The following is a 20,800-nucleotide window of genomic DNA, read 5'->3' on the forward strand; positions in this document are numbered from 1 at the left end:
TTAAAAAAAGAAAAGAAAACTCAGAACCTGAAGGGTTTGCATTAGGCCATTATGCTCCTTCTTTCAGAGAAAATAAAAGCAAGTGGAAGTATTGACTGGAGTGATTCCTCCCCAGGTACTGAAGTTGCAATCTGACACATGCTTGTCTGGGAGTTTAGTCCAACCTCAGTGGGACTAACATCTCAGCAGACATGCACACGTTGTGACTTTACTATTTGAGCATTAGAAAAGCTAAATAATGAGAGTGGGCAATTGCTACTCGGGAGATGAGTCTAGCAGGCCATTAGGCCTTTCTGCATGGTATCCAGAAGGTGTAAACAAAGAAATCATACATATTTTTTGTCTTTAGCTTAGAAATAGACATGTCCATTGCATCAGTTTTGAATGAAACTGAGGACTCTATAAAGTAGTATTTGGGAGACTCTTGTAACCAGTGCTATTTTTCTAGAAAAAGAAGTACTGGAGCTCACCACGAACTTCTCCCTTGTTCTGTTAGAATGGCAATCGCCCCCACCTGAGAGGTGCTGGAGCTGAGCTCTGGTGAGCTCCAGCTGAAAAAAAGCCCTGCTTTTAAAAATCATTAGCTATGTAATTACTGTATTTGGGAGGGCATTAAGAGAAGGGAGTACATTAGAAAGCAGGGGGTGGGGGTGGCAATCTTATATACGCCTCCCGAAGAGAAGCAAGCTCCACGGTGCTTTCTGGCGCTTCCTCTGCGGCCAGTGTGCCCAGGGTTGATGCCTAACTTGTATATGAAACTACAAGAGCTAAGATACTGGGTCTGAGACTGTATAATAAAACCCGTATTTGTGTTTTTGTAAAATAATGCAATTAATGTAAGACAATCCGATATGATAGTTTTCCTGTTTATGTGCTGTGTCCTTTTAAAAAGTTACCTGGTTTTATTCTCTCTGCTGGAAAAGTTTAGGTTAAAAGTTATTTTATGAAGTTGAATTTTACTATTTACTGTTTGTGTCTCACTCAGAGAACATTATCAGGCAGCCTGATACTAATATAGTAATTACATGCATAATACAAAACTAAAAACATAGAAGCTGTTCAATTAGCCCCTTTGTAAAGGGCTGCATTTGACATGTGTGCTTGATTGACGGGGTAGAATGAATGGCAGGGCTACTTTGAGAGAACGTTGGTGGAGAAAAGAGAGAAATGAACCTGGAACTCTGTGCTTGCTTGAAAGGATGTCAGCAGATAACCAGAGAAAAATATTTTATTCAGGACTAATAACACAAGCTGAAAAACAGCAGTTTTCTAGATTAGAAGGAGATAGCTATGATGAAGACTGGTTTTTAAAATAATAAATAACCCCAAACATTTATTCTTACATGACATTGGGTTAAGCATGTTTCACACCATAATTGTAAAGCACATTTGAAGCACATTCTTTCCCTTAAAGAATTATGGGAACTGTAGTTTGTTAAGCCTTGATGGGAACTGTAACTCTGTGAGGGGTAAACTAAGAGTGCCCATATGAGTAAAATAATGTGCTTCAAATGTGCTTTAAAAGTATAGTGTGCACACAGCCTGCCTCTTTGCATACCCCCGAGCTCACAATTGATCTGACATAACCCCTGGTGTTAAGGGTGAGCAATGAAGGAGCCAAGTTTGCTGATGATCCCAAATACAGTGGTACCTCTGGTTACATACGCTTCAGGTTACAGACTCCGCTAACCCGGAAATAGTACCTCGGGTTAAGATCTTTGCTTCAGGATGAGAACAGAAATCGCGGCAGCGGGAGGCCCCATTAGCGAAAGTGATGCTTCAGGTTAAGAACAGTTTCAGGTTAAGAACGGACCTCCGGAACGAATTAAGTACTTAACCCGAGGTACCACTGTAGTTCAAGGTAGTTGAAAACCAAAAACAGGATTTCAAAGAGCTGCCATTCAATGTAAGCAGATGTAAAAGGGAATGCAATTTTTAAAAGAAATACTGTCGTTTAAATATAAATACAAAGTATCTCACCACCCGGTGATTAGTGGGTCTGTTCTGTCTACAGTCCAGTTGCTGCTAACTTTGGTGGGCAAATTCTTGCTCTCCCTTCCTAGGATTATTTTTCCTTCCAGCTGACTTTGAGCAGACAGCTCTTTCCGACAGTTGTCTGACAGCCTTTCAAGGTAGAGGGCTGTCCTCTGTAAAGTGGGACACACAGGGCCACCCTAGCATGAGCAGGAGTGAAGCATGACACATGGATGGTCTCAGATAATGGGTCACCACATAGCAAACAGGGTGACATCACAATGCTTCACTACTCAGGGCACCTGAGACCAGTCATGTGAGAGAGAGAGCAGAGAGGCTGGGAGGCAAGGTCAAGGCAAAGGTTTGCATTTCCATCTGTAATGTCAAAAAACCACTTTTTATGCTACTGAAAATACCAGTAACATACAATGAGGAGTTTTACAACCCTATAAAGAACATGCTGCTGCTGCTTTATTGCTGTACTATGTATATGTGCTAATATTTCATGAAGTTTATAGTATGTTTTCAGCTACACAAAGCACAAAGGTGTAGGAAACTGCCAAAAAGGGCAATAGGAGATTATAGATTCAGATGTGGCCTCTTCTCACAAGACTGAGGCAAAGCTAGCTCCCAAACCAGAAGAAGACTGTGTCCCTCTATTCACAGAACTAGCGAACTGGAGCATTGGAAGGGACCTTGAGGGTCACTAGCCCAACCCCCTGCAAGGCCGGATCTCAACTAAAGCTTCCATGACAGATGCATATCAAATATATTGAATGTTCTTGTAGCAGAGGCCAGACCTAAGTGGTGGGTTGCATGCGCAGACTCCTGGATCCTCCCTCTTGGCTGAACAGCTGCAAAGTGGCATTATGGGTGATTTGCAAGAGAGAAACACTGCAGTGAATGGAAGGGGAATGGGTTGACAGCTTCCTTAATGTATGACCCTGGAATTCTGGATCCCCCATCACATAAACTGATGCCAAAGTTTAGTGCTAGTTTACCCTAGGAGACCAAGTCCAGTATACCTCTTTCCATAAGTAGCTAATTTCTGAATTTAACTTTTTATATGGTTTTATGTATAATAGTTGTAAAACCACTCTGTTTTTTTTTATGAATAGCAGTATATATAAATATTCTGATCGCCAAAGAATTGATGCTTTTGAATTATGGTGCTGGAGGAGACTCTTGAGAGTCCCATGGATTGCAAGAAGATCCAACCTCTCCATTCTTAAGGAAATCAGCCCTGAGTGCTCACTGGAAGGACGGATCCTGAAGCTGAGGCTCCAATACTTTGGCCACCTCATGAGAAGAGAAGACTCCCTGGGAAAGACCCTGATGTTGGGAAAGATGGAGGGCACAAGAAGAAGGGGACGACAGAGGACGAGATGGTTGGACAGTGTTCTCAAAGCTACCAGCATGAGTTTGACCAAACTGCAGGAGGCAGTGGAAGACAGGAGGGTCTGGCGTGCTCTGGTCCATGGGGTCACGAAGAGTCGAACATGACTAAACGACTAAACAACAAATATATAAATATTATAAATAAATAAGATAAATGCAACAAATACCATGTGCTCAACGGATAGAAAATTTCACTGAAATCTTCTCTCCCCTATGATAATTTTCTGTTGCCATTTCTTTTCCCAGTTTATGGAGAATGATAAAAAGCAATAACAAATCTTCAGCCCTGCACTATTGGTAATGCCACTCCATTGATCAAATTAAAATGTTGCCTGCACAAGCTTGCTAGTGGCTTCTGAATGCACAGAAGATTGTGGCTCTGTTTCTTTCAGTTGCCTGGGTGTGTGTGTGTGTGTGAGGGGGGAGCTGATTCAGATGGAAACCACTTGGGGATGGAACTTTAAGCCATTCCCATTGGTGCTCCCCCCAAAAGGCGCTTTTTGCACTAGTGGACAAAACCTGCAGGTAAGTCTTCTGCCTGAGACACAAAAGATACCAGGGTGAGCGGCTGGTTAATTAATCAAGAAAATGTTGTAAAGTGGGCAGGGTGGGGGGAATGAGATCGTATATGGCACAATCTTTGTGCAAAATACTTGCTCATGGACCACATACCTACTGTGAAATAGTCTCCACCTCCCTGAATGTAAGTGAAACAGCTGGATGTTGTTGGCATCAGCAGCGAGCCGTTGGCCGTCTCTTCCAGGGGTTCCCAAACGCTGGTCTGAGCTTCATATAGATGACCCATGGCAGGCCAGCAAAAAACAGCCCAAATTCTATTCAAATTGTAAAACAATTAAGTACAGTATAAGAAATTAAAGGAGCAATAAATATGCAAGTAAAATCATATAGCTTCTAGCAGAGTGCTTTACAATTGCCACAATAGGCAGAAAAAACCCCTTAAGTGGTCCACCAAGACCCACAGCAATTTTCAAGGGGTCTGTGGGGGAAGATGTTTGGGAATCACAGAGGTGGAGAGCCTCTGGATTTTCACCATTCCATAGGCAAATTCAAATATCTGTTTAGAGAAAAACATCCTCCCTGAAATCTTCTCAAAGGAATTTGATTTGTGCAGCACAAGCCCAAATACTATGAATTGGCAGATAAGACAGAATCACCAGGAAGGTTGACCTTGATTTCCTCATTGAGGAGCTTTTGCCTTTCAAAAGAAGGCATTCTCTCAAGTATCGACGTAATTATTTTTAAAACGTTTAGATAATAAAATCATATATATTGTAAAACAGCTAATAAAAAGAAGTAAAAAAAAACAAATATCAGGAAAGGAGGGGTGGGAAGAAATTTTTGTTGGGGTTTTTTTTTTTTTTTGTATATGATGATAAATGTTTTGGAATATTTTTGGAGATGTAATAAAAAATATTTTTAAAAAAAGAATGCCTGCATTCTGCCCCTGAGCTAAGTCTTTTCCTCACCCTCCTCTGGCAGTGGAAACTCAAGAGATCTCCCCAATTTAGTTCTGTTCCTGTCCCCCAGACAATTAGATCCAAAAGCTCCCAGTGAATCTTGGAGAGACATTTACTTTCTTTGCTCATTTGAAGCTGTTTCTGCAACTTGCTCACTTCCAAAGAAAGCTTCAACCCTAAAATTGTAAGAAGAGATATAAACAAGCACCTGGTATTATGTGTTATTATAAAATTAATATTAAAAGGGTAATTTGTGGCAAAATGGCACATTTCCTATTGGGGCACAATCCTAGCATGCAGAAGTTTTACTCAACAAAAGATGGTTATAACTTATATCTTAGAATTAGGCAGCAATGCACAATTCTATTCACACTTTCAGTCCTCGCACCAAGAAACCTCCCTCCAATATCTGGAGTACATTCATGCAGTACTTAAATTAAGGTGTTCTTTTTTTTTTAAGTTACCTTTCAGATTTTTGATTAGGGATGAAGACCTATGGCTCTCCAGATGTTGTTGAACTCCCATCATCCTTGACTGTTGGTTTTGCTTCCTCGGGCTGATGGGAGTTGGAGTCTAACAACTGGATAGCCACACATTCCCAGTCCCTCATCTAAATGAACAGAGCACCACTCTGATCTGCAGCCAACGGGCTTTTGCTTGTATCATGCCACTATTTCATGCTCACCTTCTCATAGATTACTCTGGTTCTGTTGGGTTAAACACCAGTAGTGAGTGTACTTTTTGTTTTGCACATTTCTTACCCAATATAGATCTGGCTCATCAGGGGTAAAGGTAAAGGTAAAGGGACCCCTGACCATTAGGTCCAGTCGTGACCGACCCTGGGGTTGCGGCGCTCATCTCGCTTTATTGGCCGAGGGAGCCGGCGTACAGCTTCCTCGGGCCAGCATGACTAAGCCGCTTCTGGCGAACCAGAGCAGCGCACGGAAACGCCGTTTACCTTCCCGCTGGAGCGGTACCTATTTATCTACTTGCACTTTGACTTGCTTTCGAACTGCTAGGTTGGCAGGAGCTGGGACCGAGCAACGGGAGCTCACCCCATCACAGGGATTCGAACCGCTGACCTTCTGATCAGCAAGTCCTAGGCTCTGTGGTTTAACCCACAGCGCCACCCGCGTCCCTTTCATCAGGGGTAGACATTGGTAATCTTTTGTAATATGGTGCCCTGTGTGAGGCCAAAATTTGGTGGCCCCCAAGTGGATCTTCTCAGTTATGGATCTTCTCCATGCGACACTCTGTGCAGGGAAACCGCCTGCACCTCTTTAAATCTGGTTTATTGTGGGAATAAAGCCTGACAATCTCCTGTCTGCTTTGTCCAGTTTGAGAGGCATTGCTGTTAGGCATCAAGATTGGTCTTGGAGCACAATCTGCTGCCAGTTATGGTGCTGCCTCGAAGTTCTTCTGCCCCCTGCAGGCCTCAACATAGTACTGCACCAAAGTGTCAGCAGGAAGGCAACTGAGGTGTAGCTCATCTTGCAACTTGCTCAGTTGTGAGTCTTCTTTCAATACCAATGTGGTAATGGAGAAATGTGCAGTGTTGCTGGTTCAGAAGGGACAAGAGGGCCACAGAGATGTTCAAGAATGCCGCCCTCCTTTGCAGTGGGGTGATCTATGTCAGAGCCAAGGTACAAAGGGAAAGGATTCACCTCCCTCCCCCTGTGTCATGGTCCCAATCCAAAGCAGCAACCCTCTGAATAGCAACCCTCTGCAGTTGCTATTCAGATAACCAAACCAGATATGTGAAGTTAGGGTTGCCGTACGTCCAGATCTTCCCACACATTAACGAGATTTCAGAGGAATTGACGTCCTGGGGGGAATTTCCGAAAGGTGGCGCGCTTTGTCCTGGATCTTAGGCATGTCAATTGAAAAATCACATTTTGGGGGGCATTTTTGGCTCAACAACTTCCGGGTTTCCCTTAAAACTTTTTGAAATGTGGCAGCCCTATAAGTGCATTCCTGGGTTTGATGCACCTCATTGTCTCGTGACGCTAGTTCGGTTAGAACCAGTCTCTGGCCATTGGCTGTGCTTCTGCTGTCCCCTAGTGGAGCAAAACGTTCTGTCGAGGGTGGATAGCTTTCCTGCATTCAAGTGTTTAAATGATCATTCAGAGCATGAATACCCAGGAAAGCAGATCTCCATTTCCACTGGGGGCAATGGAATCTATCTTTCAAAAGAGGAAAAGGAGAAGAATACAGAGGGAAAGAGGAGTCCATGTTACAAGTTTGTATGAGGCTCAGTGGAGTCATGCCTTGGCAGTGCCCATTACCCTCCAGGACTCATTTATTTACTGTATTTGGCAGCTGCCTAATAACAGTCATTCTTTGTGTAACATACATGAAATATTGGCATACCCAAAGATGCAGAGTTCCCTCTCCACAGTGGTGGGTCATGTGGAGGAGATGGAGGAGAAATGTGACGGCAGGCATTTCAAGACAAATCTATCAAATCCACACTTCCCAAAGTAATATGAGAACCCAAACACTGCTATCTTTCAAAATTTGCATTTATCTGGATTTTGTGATTCAGTTCTCCAAACTATGTTTACAAATGTGTAAGTGTGCATAAAAATGAAGACACTCATGAAAAGAACTTAAAGAAGCATATAAAAACACATTATATTAGGGAAAATAGCATGGGCTTGTAATATGCCCAGAAAATTGAAAACTTTATCAGGAGATGAAATGTGCAGTAAATCTCTAGTCTCTTGCTGTGATTGTTTTCTAGAAAAGCTAGGAGAAATCTAGTTGTTTTTCTACCACTGACTTCAGAGGTGACATTCCTTTTAAAAAGAACTTTTAGACAATTCTCTTGCACTGAAATAAATTACATAATGTAACAATGTAAGTTTCAGCCATAGCAGATAGCAAGATGGATAGCATAGGTTTTGGTAGAAGCCAAACTGTAGCTGAATGGAAACAGTGATGATTGCCATAAACCCAGGATAGGACAGGAATTGCTGCTTCCTTGCACCCTTCGTATACCTACTCAGACTATAGTTCAGCAGTATAAAACAGCACATGGTTTTCTTTAGTTCTCCAGAACTCTTCATCCAGCTAGTTAGTAAACCAAGCAAGGGGATGCAAGAGAAAAAATTGGCTGATGGGTTTACCATGGGTTTACATCCAATGCGAGTCTCAAGAAAGCGAGTAGAATTCAATGTTTTGCTAAGTTGATCTTTCCATCAGCAGAAGAATTTCTGCTTACCAGATGGAACAATTTCTCCTCCCCACCATGTATGTGCTGTTCTGGAGGGATCTGCAACTATGTGCAGTTTCAACCTGATCACTCCATAGCACCCAGAGGGTCCACCTTGAATCTGCTGCCGGCTCCCAGACTTGCTCATAATGGCTCAGAGGCTTCTAGCATTACAATACGCACGCTGTGTGTATTCTGCATGTGAGTAGCCCATTGCAGAGCACATATCCAGGTTGCAACTCCAGTTTATGTATATATGCAGGAATTTGCTTGAGAATGCTCTCTGCACAAATTGTTTCAGCTGTACCCCTATCTGCAATGGCCATGTGAACCAGCTGCAATTAGTTTGGTGCTAATTTGCACACTTTTAAAGGTTTGAGGCTGATTTGAAGCTGAGATTTGCATGTAGTGACTTAATCTTTTTGCTGCAGGGTTATGGGTCTAGACCGGGGTAGGCAACCTAAATCCCGGGGGCCGGATGCAGCCCAATCGCCTTCTCAAACCAGCGCACGGATGGTCTGGGAATCAGCTTGTTTTGACTTGAGTAGAATGTGTCCTTTTATTTAAAATGCACCTCTGGGTTATTTGTGGGGCCTGCCTGGTGTTTTTACATGAGTAGAATGTGTCCTTTTATTTAAAATGCATCTCTGGATTATTTGTGGGGCATAGGAATTCATTCATTTCCCCCCCCAAATATAGTCTGGCCCACCACATGGTCTGAGGGATGATGGACCGGCCCACGGCTGAAAAGGTCTAGACTGGTCTAGACTGTCACTCACACTGCACTGAAAGCTTTTAGCCAAACCAACTCATGGTGAGTTAGAAAATCTGGGCAGGCACGGAAATATTCTCAAGAGTATTTCAGATCTCTCTTTGCCCCAATCAAGACTCAACATCATTGAATAGGAATAGATTAAAAATTGCACTGAGCTGCTGCTTGTCCAACTCACTCCCTTCCAGGGGGTCAGATGTCATCCACACCCTCACACCCCATCTGCACACAACAATGCCCCATGGACATCCTGTTCACACACGTCCATATACCCCGCCCCCAATCTACACTTCTATAATGCACCTTCACACTCACCCATCCCCATCCTCCCACCTTGGTCATATGCAGGCTGCATACTCACTATGCATTTAAAGTTCTTCCCTGCCAAAGAAATCATGGGAACTGCAATTCCCAGCACCCTACACAAACACCAACCCCCAGAATTATTATTTTTTTTGGGGGGGGGCTTGCTTTAAATGTATGGTCATGTAAACTTCCTCTCCCCTTATTTTTCTTTCCTTCCTTTTTCTTTCATTCCCTCCCCTGGTGGGAAGTTTTACAAAAGACAGGTCCTGTGACATATAGAGAAACCCTGAAAATAGGAATTTACATTGACTTCAGCCTTACGATTTTGATTGCAAACCTTTAAAAAAATTAAATTTAGCTTCATTCACGTTGTGCAGAGTCCCGAGGCAGATCTACACACATGGTTTTTAATGTTAGAGAAGGGTTTTGATAACGTATTTGGACACATGACGTCCTACTTTTAAATTCCATAATGCATTATTAAAATGGGACACCAGAGGGCACCGCAGAGCAACCAGCAACAGGAAGGCAGCGTTTTCACGTGGGGGGGGGGGACGGAGGGACCAGGGTAAAAATGCTTTAATTAGCAAGTATGCCCTGTGATGTTTTAGAACAAGATATCTAATAATGTTCTAATAATATTAAACTGATCAGTGTAGAGCCAGTGCTTGTCACTCTAAAGCAAGTGGTTTGAAGTAGGCAGGCTCTGCAGAAAGAAGAGGCCTTTGCAATCCCGTTCTTGCTGCTTGGTGTGTTTTCTCATGATGGTTCTTCAGGAAGGCAAAGGTTTCTCACATATGTATAAGTTTGCAGTGGAACAGCTCTCATCATTCCATTCCCCAGAAAAATGGATCTCTGCACAGTCTTCCTTGTTCTGATAGTCACTGGGCTGACCCTGTCTCCAATTCCTGAATGAGGAAGGGATTTAAGATACATTGAAAAATGCGGAAATGGTTCTTCTCCAGCCACACCATCCTCGACTCGCTCCCCAAATCCAAGTATATCCAAGCTATTCTCTCTAGATTTTCCATTCTGCACTTTGGTGGCTTTGACACAGCAGGGGCATAGGAAGGCGGTGCGCTCCACCTGCCCAAGCCACCTGCCTCTCCTGGGAGTGACGCTGCGCCCCTGGGACACAGTGACTGGCTAATTTATTTTGTAAAATTTACACACTGTTGGATTGTAAATAACTTCAAAACAGATTACTAAGAGAATAAAACAATAAAATTATTGGTGAAAATAGTTAAAAACAACTTTTTTGCAACATTCAAAAAAGAAATAAAAGCAGCAATAAAGTCAAAAGAGATTAAAATGCACATCAACATTTTAGCTATCTGGGTAGGCTTGTCTACCCAGCTTTCTTCCAGGGAGCTCAAGGCATATCCCACCCGAGGAAGGTCTGTAACAAGACCTAGATCTGCTTACTTTCAGCAAACCAGTTGCACTGTATGACTTCATATCACATCTTAGCATAAGCTGGGGAACATTTTAGCCCAGTAGGCCAGATCTTTTTCTCACTGGCCCACGGCAGGCCAGCTTTGACAGGTGGGTGGGACCTATGCCATAATGGTAGCAGGTTATTGACACCCATCAAAGTTCACAGAAGGTTGGTGTAGCGCAGCCTCCTGTGAATATGTACTCCCTGTGCCAGGGAGGCTCCCTTTATCTAAAAACCAGCTGGTGGTTGGTTAGAAGGCGCCCCTTTGAAGGGGGAAATGCTCCAGTCTTTGGGGCATTGCCGCCTCTGCAGAGAAAGCAGTTTCTATTGAAATCACTGGGAGAAGCACTTCCTTTGGGGGGCAGCAGCATCTGAGGGGGTATGTGAGAGACAGTGGGGCAGAAGAAGGGGGCAAGGGGGCTCACCAGGCCAAGACCTGATCAGCTACTCCTGGAATAAAGAAAACATTGTAGACCAGGGCTCAGCAAAGCTCCTGTCTCCGTTGCCTTCCCAGGATGGCCAAAGCAGGAGCCTTGCCAAGTTTGGCTTGCTGGGGGAGATTGCGGCATTCATAGTCCTGTGTCTTACCTGTAGCTGCTTAAGTAATTGGTGCCATCAATCCACCTCCATTCCCCTTCTTCATCGATGTCATTGAGTCCAATCCAATAGCGTTCATTCCTGGTTTGAGACTCGAGGAAATTCTGCAAGGAAACCCCCCACAGGATAGGGCAGGCTTTGTTTTAAGGATACAAACACACACAACTCATAGAAGTGGCGTTATTCAAGCAGCATTGCCTGCAGGGGTGCGACTGGAGGGTTGAGGGGTTGGGTGGGTGGCTGAAGGTCCCCTCAAAATTCTGTGGCTGTTATGTGTGCACACTGCGCCATGTGCTCATTTCACTCACATGCTCATGTCCCTTGCAACACGTAATGACACAACACGTCAGCACATTGTGGGATGTGTGCACATTGCGCAGCCCTGGCTCCCTCAGTCATGGGGCAAGCCAGCGCGGAAGATGTTCCCTGTGTCTCTGCATGAGTCCCTGCTCTGGTCTTGCCTTTCTCTAGTCAGGAAGCATCTTGATCAGCAAACCTGGATTTCCAGAGCCACACTTGCCACTAAATATCTACAGAGTGTCCACATCTTCTACTTTACAGATAACAGTCCTCTGTTTGAAAGAGTTCTCTATTTTAAGAGCTGGCTAGTTGAAGTCCACACACACACACACACACACACACACACACAAATGAGCATATGCAAATTTTACACCATCTCTTTTTTGGTGCTATATTTCATCTTGCCAGAAAATATTCTGCCCCGAGTCGGGGGCGCCTATGTGTCGCTTTCATAGACCTAAAGGCCGCCTTCGACAGTATCCCAAGAAACTGTCTATGGAAGAAATTAGAGAGATGGGGCATAGATAGAAGGCTGTTATGGCTTATAACCCAATTACACCACGGGTCGTCGGCTAGAGTGAGACTCACACCGGCGGGAAACCTATCCAACGAGGTCCCAATAAATAGAGGTGTGCGCCAAGGCTGCATTTTGGCCCCACTCCTCTTCAACTTGTTTATTAGCGATATGAAGCTCTTTCTGAATGAGTCTCAAGCCAACATTCATGCCCCCCGCCTAGCTGATTTTCGCTGCCCTCTGCTCCTATATGCCGACGATGCAGCGATCCTTTCCTACTCTAGAGTCGGTTTATGCAGAGCTCTAAAGATTTTTGCGGCTTATTGCAAACTCAACCATCTGACAATTAATCATGGGAAATCTAAAGTCCTGGTCTTTACCAGGTCTCGGAAAACTTACAGCTGGAAGTTAGATGGAGTCCAATTAGAACAGGTTTTCAAATTTAAATACCTGGGAGTCTTTTTTCACTACAACCTAAGCTGGAAGCCACAGATACAGTATTTACTAAACAAAGGGAAAACAATACTTTATACTCTACTCCAATTTTTTGCGGCCGACGGAGCCTCCCACATCCCTTCTGCATTGAAGGTGTACCATGCAAAAGTGGTTTCCACCCTCTGTTATGCTGCCCCGCTCTGGGCCCCAGGGTCCAATTTAACATTGTTGGGGACATTGCAGAATCAGTTTCTCCGTCGCCTCCTGAAACTCCCCATGTGTGTGAGCAACGCAGCCATACGTCTGGAGTTAAGGATTGCATCATTGGAGACTGTCATCTGGAAGCGAGTCTTTGGTTATTGGCTGTCCAGCTGGCATAGGCTTCCCAACCATTACCTTTTTCAGTGCCTCTGGCGGGACGACTTTGTCAATCCGTGGGTAGGAAAAATCCATGCCAAACTTCTGAGCATCGGAATTTCCCCAGCGGACTCCTTAAAGATGAACTTACGCTCAGCCAAAAGACTTATTGAGCAAAGATTAGCAGACACTGAAAATCAACACAACCTCGCCGGGGGTGGGGGTGTCTGCTCCCCCAGGTATCACGGAATAACCCCACCACTTGGCCTTCCATCATATATGTCATCTCTTTCATCTGTACCACACCGACTTGCATTTATTCGTGCAAGGTTCAATGTCCTTCCATCGAACCTGCTGAGCCACAGATTTTCCAAGGGTTTGGTGTCTCCGCTATGCGTGTGTGACGGGAAAACTGTTGATTCTCTCCCACATATAATGTTCAACTGTCCCCTACATAGCATAGCCAGGACTAAATTCCTGGGTCCTGCTTTACTGCGCTTGGTTGGCAGGCCTGCTGAGTCACATGCCGCACTACTTTTGCAGGATACAGATCCTTCTGTAACTCTGCAGGTGGCGAGATTCCTGAATGCGGTTATCTCACACACAAAAACCACCAAAAACAACAACATCAAAAACTAATCGGACAGTTTTGAAGAGAGTGCATGTCGGATCTCGTCTTCAGTTTTCCTTTTTCTGGGATCCGTCCCTTGGAGCTCTCCGGGCCCCAAGCTGTTATCTGGCTCTGCTCAATGACCCACCCCTGCATCATGGTGTTCACCTTCTGGTGCCGAATATATCGGTCCTTATGCCTCTGTGCTTTTATGTTTGTACATACTTTATGGGCTAATAGCCGTAAATAAATAAATAAATAAATAAAAATATATTTCATTTTTGTAATGTCCTCAATGTCTGACTGGGCTTTCTCTCTGGGTAAAACTTGAAATTTGTGACAATCACCAGCAGCTGAAACATCACATGCAGGATGTATTTTGTGCTTTTCTCCTTGCCTGCTCAGCTTGCATTTAAAGGTGATCTTACCTAATTTGCACCTTCCAAAACAATATACTCAGCTATACTCTGTATACTCAGACTTATTTATAGCATATCTTTCCTGTGTTTGGAATGATCCACCCCATCCTTCAAGATTTGAATTTCTCTGAGTTTTGCAATGCAGTCTTCCAGCCGAGTAATGTGTGTCACTAGGGTGACTTTGCATATAAATGCATATTAGTGAAGATAACATAAAAAATGTGTTATGTTAGAGGAGATTGCAGTCCAAAGATGTGCATGTTAGGGGAAATTTGCACTGGAAGAGAACGTCTTTTTAAAAAATCTCTAAAACTTGATATGGAAATGTGGAGAAGTGAACTTAAGACTGGCAATAATGAAGAACTGAGAGAAACCAAAATGGACATGTTTGCCCATCCCTAGCTGCCCACAAGAGAAGCTGAGCCCTGAAGTCATTGTAAGAGGCTTCCCAGCATCCCTCACCATTGTCATCTCAGAGTGGTTGGGGCCTTGTTTCAATTTGATGTTTGCGTCTTATTTCTACTACATTAAATGTAGTTTCCCACCAAAAGACCCTGGGAAACGTAGTTTGAGGTGTCAGTAAGAACTCATTTGAGAGGCAATATATCCACACACATACAAGGACCAATATTCTAGCACCTTTACCTGCTTGGCCTCATCATGAATAACCACCAGGCTTGAATTGCGCTCTCCACAAAGTGACTTAGCCGTGTGCCAAGTAGCCTTCCGGAGGGAGAAGTAATAACACCGACCGTCAAAGTATTCCCATTCCCTGCTTCTGGAACCACATGGGAACACTGGCAAAAGAGAAAAGGCACAGAATGAAAGCCCTGACCGTGGCTTCACCCAATGGACTGCAGGTGGAGCGGGCACGCTCCGGCCATCCTTCCACAGCCTTCCCCACCAGGAGGAGAGACTCTTTCTGTTTTCATATAGGCATGCTTTGTAAATTGTGAAGAACAGTTACAATGTGGGGCTTTTTAGGGGATAGAGAAAGCCTTTTCTCCCTCTCTCAGCATAGCACTGGATGGGGGCATCCCGTGAAGCTGAAGGCTGGAGCATTCAGGAGAGACAAAAGAAAATACTTCTCCACAGAGTATACACTCCACAGAGTGAAGGTGGAATTTGCTCCTCTAGGGGGCAGCGATGCTCATTGAGGCAGCAGCAGCAGCAGCAGCAGCCGAGCCCATTTCATCCCTGTAATCCTGAGGGCGCTGGGGTTGTGAGGGTTTGCAGCATATCAACGGCACAAGCTCATGAGTTACACCTGTTTCTAAGCTCCTCCAGCTCAAGGGACTCACAGAGTTCCTGGCCCATGAGGTGTTTGGAGTTCAGGCTTCCCTGGAAGATGCCACGTTGATCGGGAAGACCTGCCTTCTAAAGCCAGGCATTGGAGGAATGATTGTGGGTGACAAATTATGCCCCTCCTGCAGTGGAAACAGGCTCTCTGGCGTAATGCCAGGCGAGAGCCACCTCCCCCAGGCTATTGCAGCCGCAAGCCCCAGGTGGTTTTGGCAAGACACTTACGCTCCTTGCTCATTTCAAGCTGTTTATGCATGTCATTCATTTCTGAAAAAAACTTTGACCCTGAAATTGTAAGAAGAAATACAAGTAAACTCAGAATATTAGAAATTCAGAAGAGAGAAAAAGAGATAGGGTGGGACTTCTTCTCCCATTCCAGCATCACTTGTCACAAACCAGACAGGTAGATTCTGGAAATCCCAAATTAAATTAGTCCCAACACCTAATTGCTATTCCTCTTGGACAGCTTCCATCCTAGGATGAATAGCAGAATTGAGGTGAGGGGAGAATATTTTTTGTTAGAGTAATGACAGAGAACATTAGTAAGAGTACATATCCTGCATGCACCTCCGGATATTTTTTATTTATTTACATGGTGCCTGGGGGAATCCCAATGACCAGGGAAAGAACTCTGAGACCCTGGAGGAGACAGTGCTGGGCTGGTTGGTCCACTGGTCTGGCTCAATATCCGGCAGAAATGTATATGCTGTCTCACCCCCTTGGCCCTTTTGGCTGTCTTGACTCACTAGTCAGCCATTGGCCATCCCACCAGCCCAAGTTTGATTTTCTGAACAGTTTTCCAGCAGCTTTCAAAGGTTTCTCACTGAATTGGGGTGGGAACCCCACATTTGGTCATAAAGCTGGAGCATTTCAGACTTTGGAGTCCTTTAATTACCACTGGAGATCAGTAGCCCCAGCAAGATGATCATCAGCAGGTAAGCGAGAGCCAGGAGCCCATAAACCAGGAAAGAGGAACTCCATTTCCACTGGGGGAATGACCTGCCTTTCAAAAGAGAGAAAAAGAAGAAGGTAGAATCTTATGGCCATTTGTCCTTATCTTGAACACATTCCTTTGTGGATGATGGAGGTAAGAGAGGATTTTACTCTATATTTTCAAAGCATAATGTTTCTTCCCCCCGCCCCGCCCTAGTTCCTTTCTCTCTCACACACAGTTCCAATTTTGTTAAATTCCATATTACAGTGGTGCCGCTGGTTATGAATGCTTCTGGTTACGAACGCTTCAGGTTAGGAGCTCCGCTAACCCAGGAGTAGCTGCTCCTGGCTGTGAACTTTGCCCCAGGATGCGAATGGAAATCGCGCGCCAGAGGCGCACACAGCAGGAAGCCCATTAGTGAAAGTGCGCCTCAGGATAAAAATGGTTTCAGCTTAAGAACAGACCTCTGGAATGAATTAAGTTCGTAACCAGAGGTACCACTGTATATTGCAATTTCTTCCATTCTCACTAGTGCAGATATTTTTAATAAAGCTTGCATTCAGGGGAAGGTTGCTGTATCATAAATGTAGAGAAAAACTTTAAATAAGCAAACTGTGGGCTCCCCTCATCCCATCCTCTATTTCACCAAATTAAATCCACTCTCATTCCAAACCTTTTAGTTCCTTGTAGCTGGGTTGTTTTCGCAGTTTCTTATCTCATGATCTCTAGCACACACCTGTAGTTTAGTCCAATTAAAATCCAATTAACAGGATAACCTTTGCTTCCAGGAACGGGGTGGGGGGGTCACGGCAGCCGGAGTGCCCCGTGCACCCAGTGCCGTTGCCTGCCCTCGCATTCCATGGGGAAGCGAGTGCCAGACTGCCAGGCAAACTGCAGGTGAGAGCCTGGTTCCTCTTCCAACCGAAGAGGAATGCAGATAATGAAATTCCCCCATCATTATCTGATTACCTCCATCTGTCTCTCTCCCGCAGTGTTGGGAGGGACGCCAATTCTGGCGCACCGGAAACAGGAAGGCCCTTGATTAGAATTTCTGATCCTGCTTCTCTCAGACACTCAAGTCATTTTTTACAATTTTTACGTGCAGTAGTATATAAATACGTAGTATATAAATATCTTACAAAGATAAATTAAACACTAGAGCAGATGCAACCAGACCCTCTAGGTCCATTCGCCCTTCTTTGTGAGCAGGCCCCAAACTGCTCTTGTGAACCGGCAAATGGCAGGCCGAATTGTCTGCCTGCCACCAAATCGACCCTTGGCAACAGTGTGTGTTCACTGGGGCATGGGATCAACTGCCCAATGGTTACGCCTGGCCATTTGGCCTCTTCTTTCTTTGCAGGTTCTCCCACCCTCCCTCACTTCAGGATGTTGCTGATGGTACAACCTGGTTATGGACTATGTCGGCTGTCATATTTGGGGCCAGGAAGGAATTTTTCCATTTGGCAAATTGGCATCAGCCATTGGGTTTTTGCCTACCTTGTAGCAATCACCACAACTTTCTAAAGTGGATTGGCATTGGGTAAGCTTAGATCTTGGATGGAGGGGAGGTTGTAGCCTCTGACTGCCCCTCCAGGTAAGGGTATCCTGTTAAAAGGATCCAGGAGTAGTGACTTCTGTCCAACACCTAGAGGGGGGCTAGGGCCACTGCATTCCTCCATCAGGGACCACTTTTGGGGTGCCCCGATTTGATGGAGGTCATAGGGCATTATTCCCTGTCGGTTGGCTTCAACCTTAGAGGCCCTTCCGGCAGACGGGCTGGAGTGATATTTGTGTGGCTTATCCCAATGCCTATGGCCAAAACCTACACATCTGTAACCAATAAAGTTGTGGCCTTATTGGATCCCATACTTATTTAATCCCCAGGGAACGGGGTGGTCATGGGGCCTCAACATGCAAGTCAATTAATTAATTCCAGCTTCAACACTGCCAGTGAATTGCTGGTAGGAACTGACTTGGTCAAAGAAAGTTTGACCAACATTGCCAGCCTGCTAACCTTCCTTCAAACGGTATATTGCTGGCATCTCCATACGCCTGCCAGGGCCAACTTCCTGTCCAAACATCTCCTCTTCCTGACACCAGGTACTGGAAGTAGGCCTAATTCTCAGATCTGAGGCTGCTTTGTGCAGTTCCACTTTGGGTGCTTATTGTGGTGCCCACTCCAAAGCCACAGGAAGGAAAGCAAATCTTTCTATTTTTCTTCTACCCCAAGTCAACTGGAAAGACACCTAGCACAAAGACAAAGGACCTGTTAATCTGGAATTTGGAAGGTTGCTTACCCCTTAGATGCAATTTTGAGTCCCCTAATAGTGACTTCAGATCTGGATCCAGTATTGGAATAGGTTTACCACAAAGGGCTTCCTGACTTGTTGGATCTGGATCCAAAACTTGAGGCCACTGCATGCCACAAATACTTACCTGTTTTTCTTGGAGCCATGGCTTTCCCCATCCTGGCCAGATATCCGTGGTCTCTGTCTTCCACTTGCTCATGGACACCAACAATACCCATCTTGCTTTTGTCTTCAAATTTCTCTTCTCAATGCATTTATAATAGGAGCAACAAATTGAGGAACTAAGCATCTATTTCTTTCCTTCCCCCCTCCTCCTCCTGTTTGTTTGGAAGAATGGGGGAAGTTAAAACATGTGCCACCCACTGGTTTCAGGAATTAAGCTCCTTTTAAGAGGAACTTCTAGACTTATATAATGGCACTTTAAGAAATGGTCCCTTCCTCTGAGAAAACCAGACATTGCAGCATGATATCTCCATGACCCATTTTATCTGATCTTGGCTGGATCTAGAGACATCAAAAAAGCATTTCAGGAAAACGCATTGTAAACTTCATAGTGGGAAATCACATTGGCGAAATAAGGAACTCCATAGTGCGAGTAGATAAATAGGTACCGCTGTGGCAGGAAGGTAAACGGCGTTTCTGTGTGCTCTGGTTTCCGTCACGGTGTTCCATTGTGCTAGAAGCGGTTTAGTCCTGCTGGCCACATGACCCGGAAAGCCGTCTGTGGAGAAACACTGGCTCCCTCAGCCTGAAAGCGAGATGAGCGCCGCAACCCCAGAGTCACCTTTGACTGGACTTAACTGTCCAGGGGTCCTTTACCTTTCTTTTTTAACCCTTTATGGATGGAAACAAAAGCTGAGTTTATGTGAATGGAGGAGAACTTCCACAGACCATGTGTGGCTGTTTACTTTTACCCTACTTTTCTCTTTCTCTCCATTGTAGGTATTGCCATACCAGATACACTGCCCAAGAATCCTGGGAACTGAAGGGCCCTGGGAAATGTAGCCGTGAGGGGTATAATATAGTTCCCAGGATTCAGTGGGGATGTGCTTTAAATGTATGTTGTGCACACAGCCATCACCTCCTCTTTCTGTGTTTCCTCCCTTCTCTTAGCATTAATTACTCAAATGCTATAATTAATTCCTAGACTCCTCATGCCGGATACATAATCTTGTTATTCTGAATTAAAATTAAAGGATCACTTCAAGCCAAAGTGTTTACTGTTAAAATATGTGTGAGAATTCCTCACCCCGAGAGGAGCCCATTCTGTGCGAATTACCTGCCCTGTAGAATCTGCCTTAGGAGTGGCAGGAGATAAGTCCAGAGCAGAGACCCATGCAGCGACATCGCTGTAACTGAGTCCATTGTGTGAGCTGTCCATATGCTTGGCAATGGCTGTTACCGGGGAGGGGGCTTGACCCCTGCAGGAGCAGCACCCCAAAGTTTATACATGCCTCCAACTATGTGTCTTCTCCACTCTTCTGTTGCAACACCTTCATGGGACTCTTGTGTTCACTTCCCTGAAAAATTATTTGGAAAACGCTGACTCCAAAAGTTGCTCAGTCTAAAACAAGCAACAGTTCTCAGTTCAAGAAAGCATTCCTTAGCATTCCTTATAGAACTACTCATTCTGTCCTTATTTTTAAATTATTCCTCCCAGTTTATCAAAATCCCAAAGCTTTGATCAACTTAATGTTGCAGCCACTATAAACTTTTCCCACCAAGAACCGTAGTATCATTGGGCAGCTCCTAGGGGAGCTCGACTGAATTGAGGTGCCTCCATTTGGGGCATTGCCCTTTAAGAAAGCACTCTGACTCCAGGGGAATTATCTGGTATAACAGGGATCAGATCTTTCAGAAACCCAAAATTTTGCATTCCTCATACAGTGCATCAAGCTGTGAGGTGTTCTCTGCTGCTGTTCTGGAGAAGTGAATTTAAAGAGTCCCATGTAAGCATTGCAGTGAAAGTGTGTCAAAAGAAAAGAGAGATGTAGTCATAGAGTTGCCTGCATGGCACAAGGGAAGGAAGCTTCTGCACATGCACAGAAGGCTGCATCCAATGTTCATCACACTCAGAGTACACCTATTGAAATTAATAGACTGAGTACAATATAGCCCACTGATCCTGGCTTCCTGAACAAAACCCCAGATGGAAGATCATAACCAGAGTGGAATGCAACCTAGCCTGTACAAATAAACTCTGCCAGCCATGTTTTAATGACAAAGGGACATGTAAAAACTTTCTTTTGCCTGTGTGAGACAGATGTTGAGACAATGTGTGATTGACAAGGGCATGTCTGGATCTCAGATTTCTGCCGACACCACTCTTCTTCTGTGACATATCCATGATGTTTTGATGACACTGTAAGAAATGTATTGTGGGAAACTGTGAGAACTTTTAAAAACTCGTGTAACCTTTCTTCTGGCCTTCTTCTTCTATGTT

General features: G+C 44.6%; 1 protein-coding gene across 2 annotated transcripts; it reads right to left on the bottom strand.

Annotated features, from left to right (window-relative positions):
• Positions 1-9,707: 9,707 nt before the first annotated feature.
• LOC308471476 (hepatic lectin-like) lies at positions 9,708-18,643 on the bottom strand. Of its 2 annotated transcripts, XM_080995473.1 has the most exons (6): positions 18,485-18,643; positions 16,010-16,117; positions 15,340-15,399; positions 14,458-14,609; positions 11,169-11,281; positions 9,708-10,050 (listed from the first exon to the last, which is right to left on the bottom strand). In XM_080995473.1, the coding sequence occupies exons 1-6, from the start codon at positions 18,573-18,575 to the stop codon at positions 9,915-9,917; spliced, it is 660 nt and encodes a 219-aa protein (XP_080851599.1). In that variant the 5' UTR covers positions 18,576-18,643; the 3' UTR covers positions 9,708-9,914. The 2 variants fall into 2 exon arrangements, with proteins under 2 accessions (XP_080851599.1, XP_080851600.1); XM_080995474.1 differs by lacking the exon at positions 15,340-15,399.
• Between the last annotated feature and the right edge of the window lie 2,157 nt (positions 18,644-20,800).

Source organism: Podarcis pityusensis (genome assembly GCF_964106645.2).
Source record: "Podarcis pityusensis genome assembly, chromosome: 2".
Taxonomy (NCBI): Eukaryota; Metazoa; Chordata; class Lepidosauria; order Squamata; family Lacertidae; genus Podarcis; species Podarcis pityusensis.

Bases quoted from the DNA above. Each gene is read 5' to 3' on its own strand.
- LOC308471476 (XM_080995473.1), bottom strand. From the start codon at position 18,575: ATGGGTATTGTTGGTGTCCATGAGCAAGTGGAAGACAGAGACCACGGA. The intron at 16,118-18,484 runs GTAAGTATTTGT...CTCTTTTGAAAG, and splicing joins CATGGCTCCAAGAAAAACAG to GCAGGTCATTCCCCCAGTGG. The intron at 11,282-14,457 runs GTAAAGGTGCTA...GTTTCCTTGCAG, and splicing joins TTCATGATGAGGCCAAGCAG to AATTTCCTCGAGTCTCAAAC.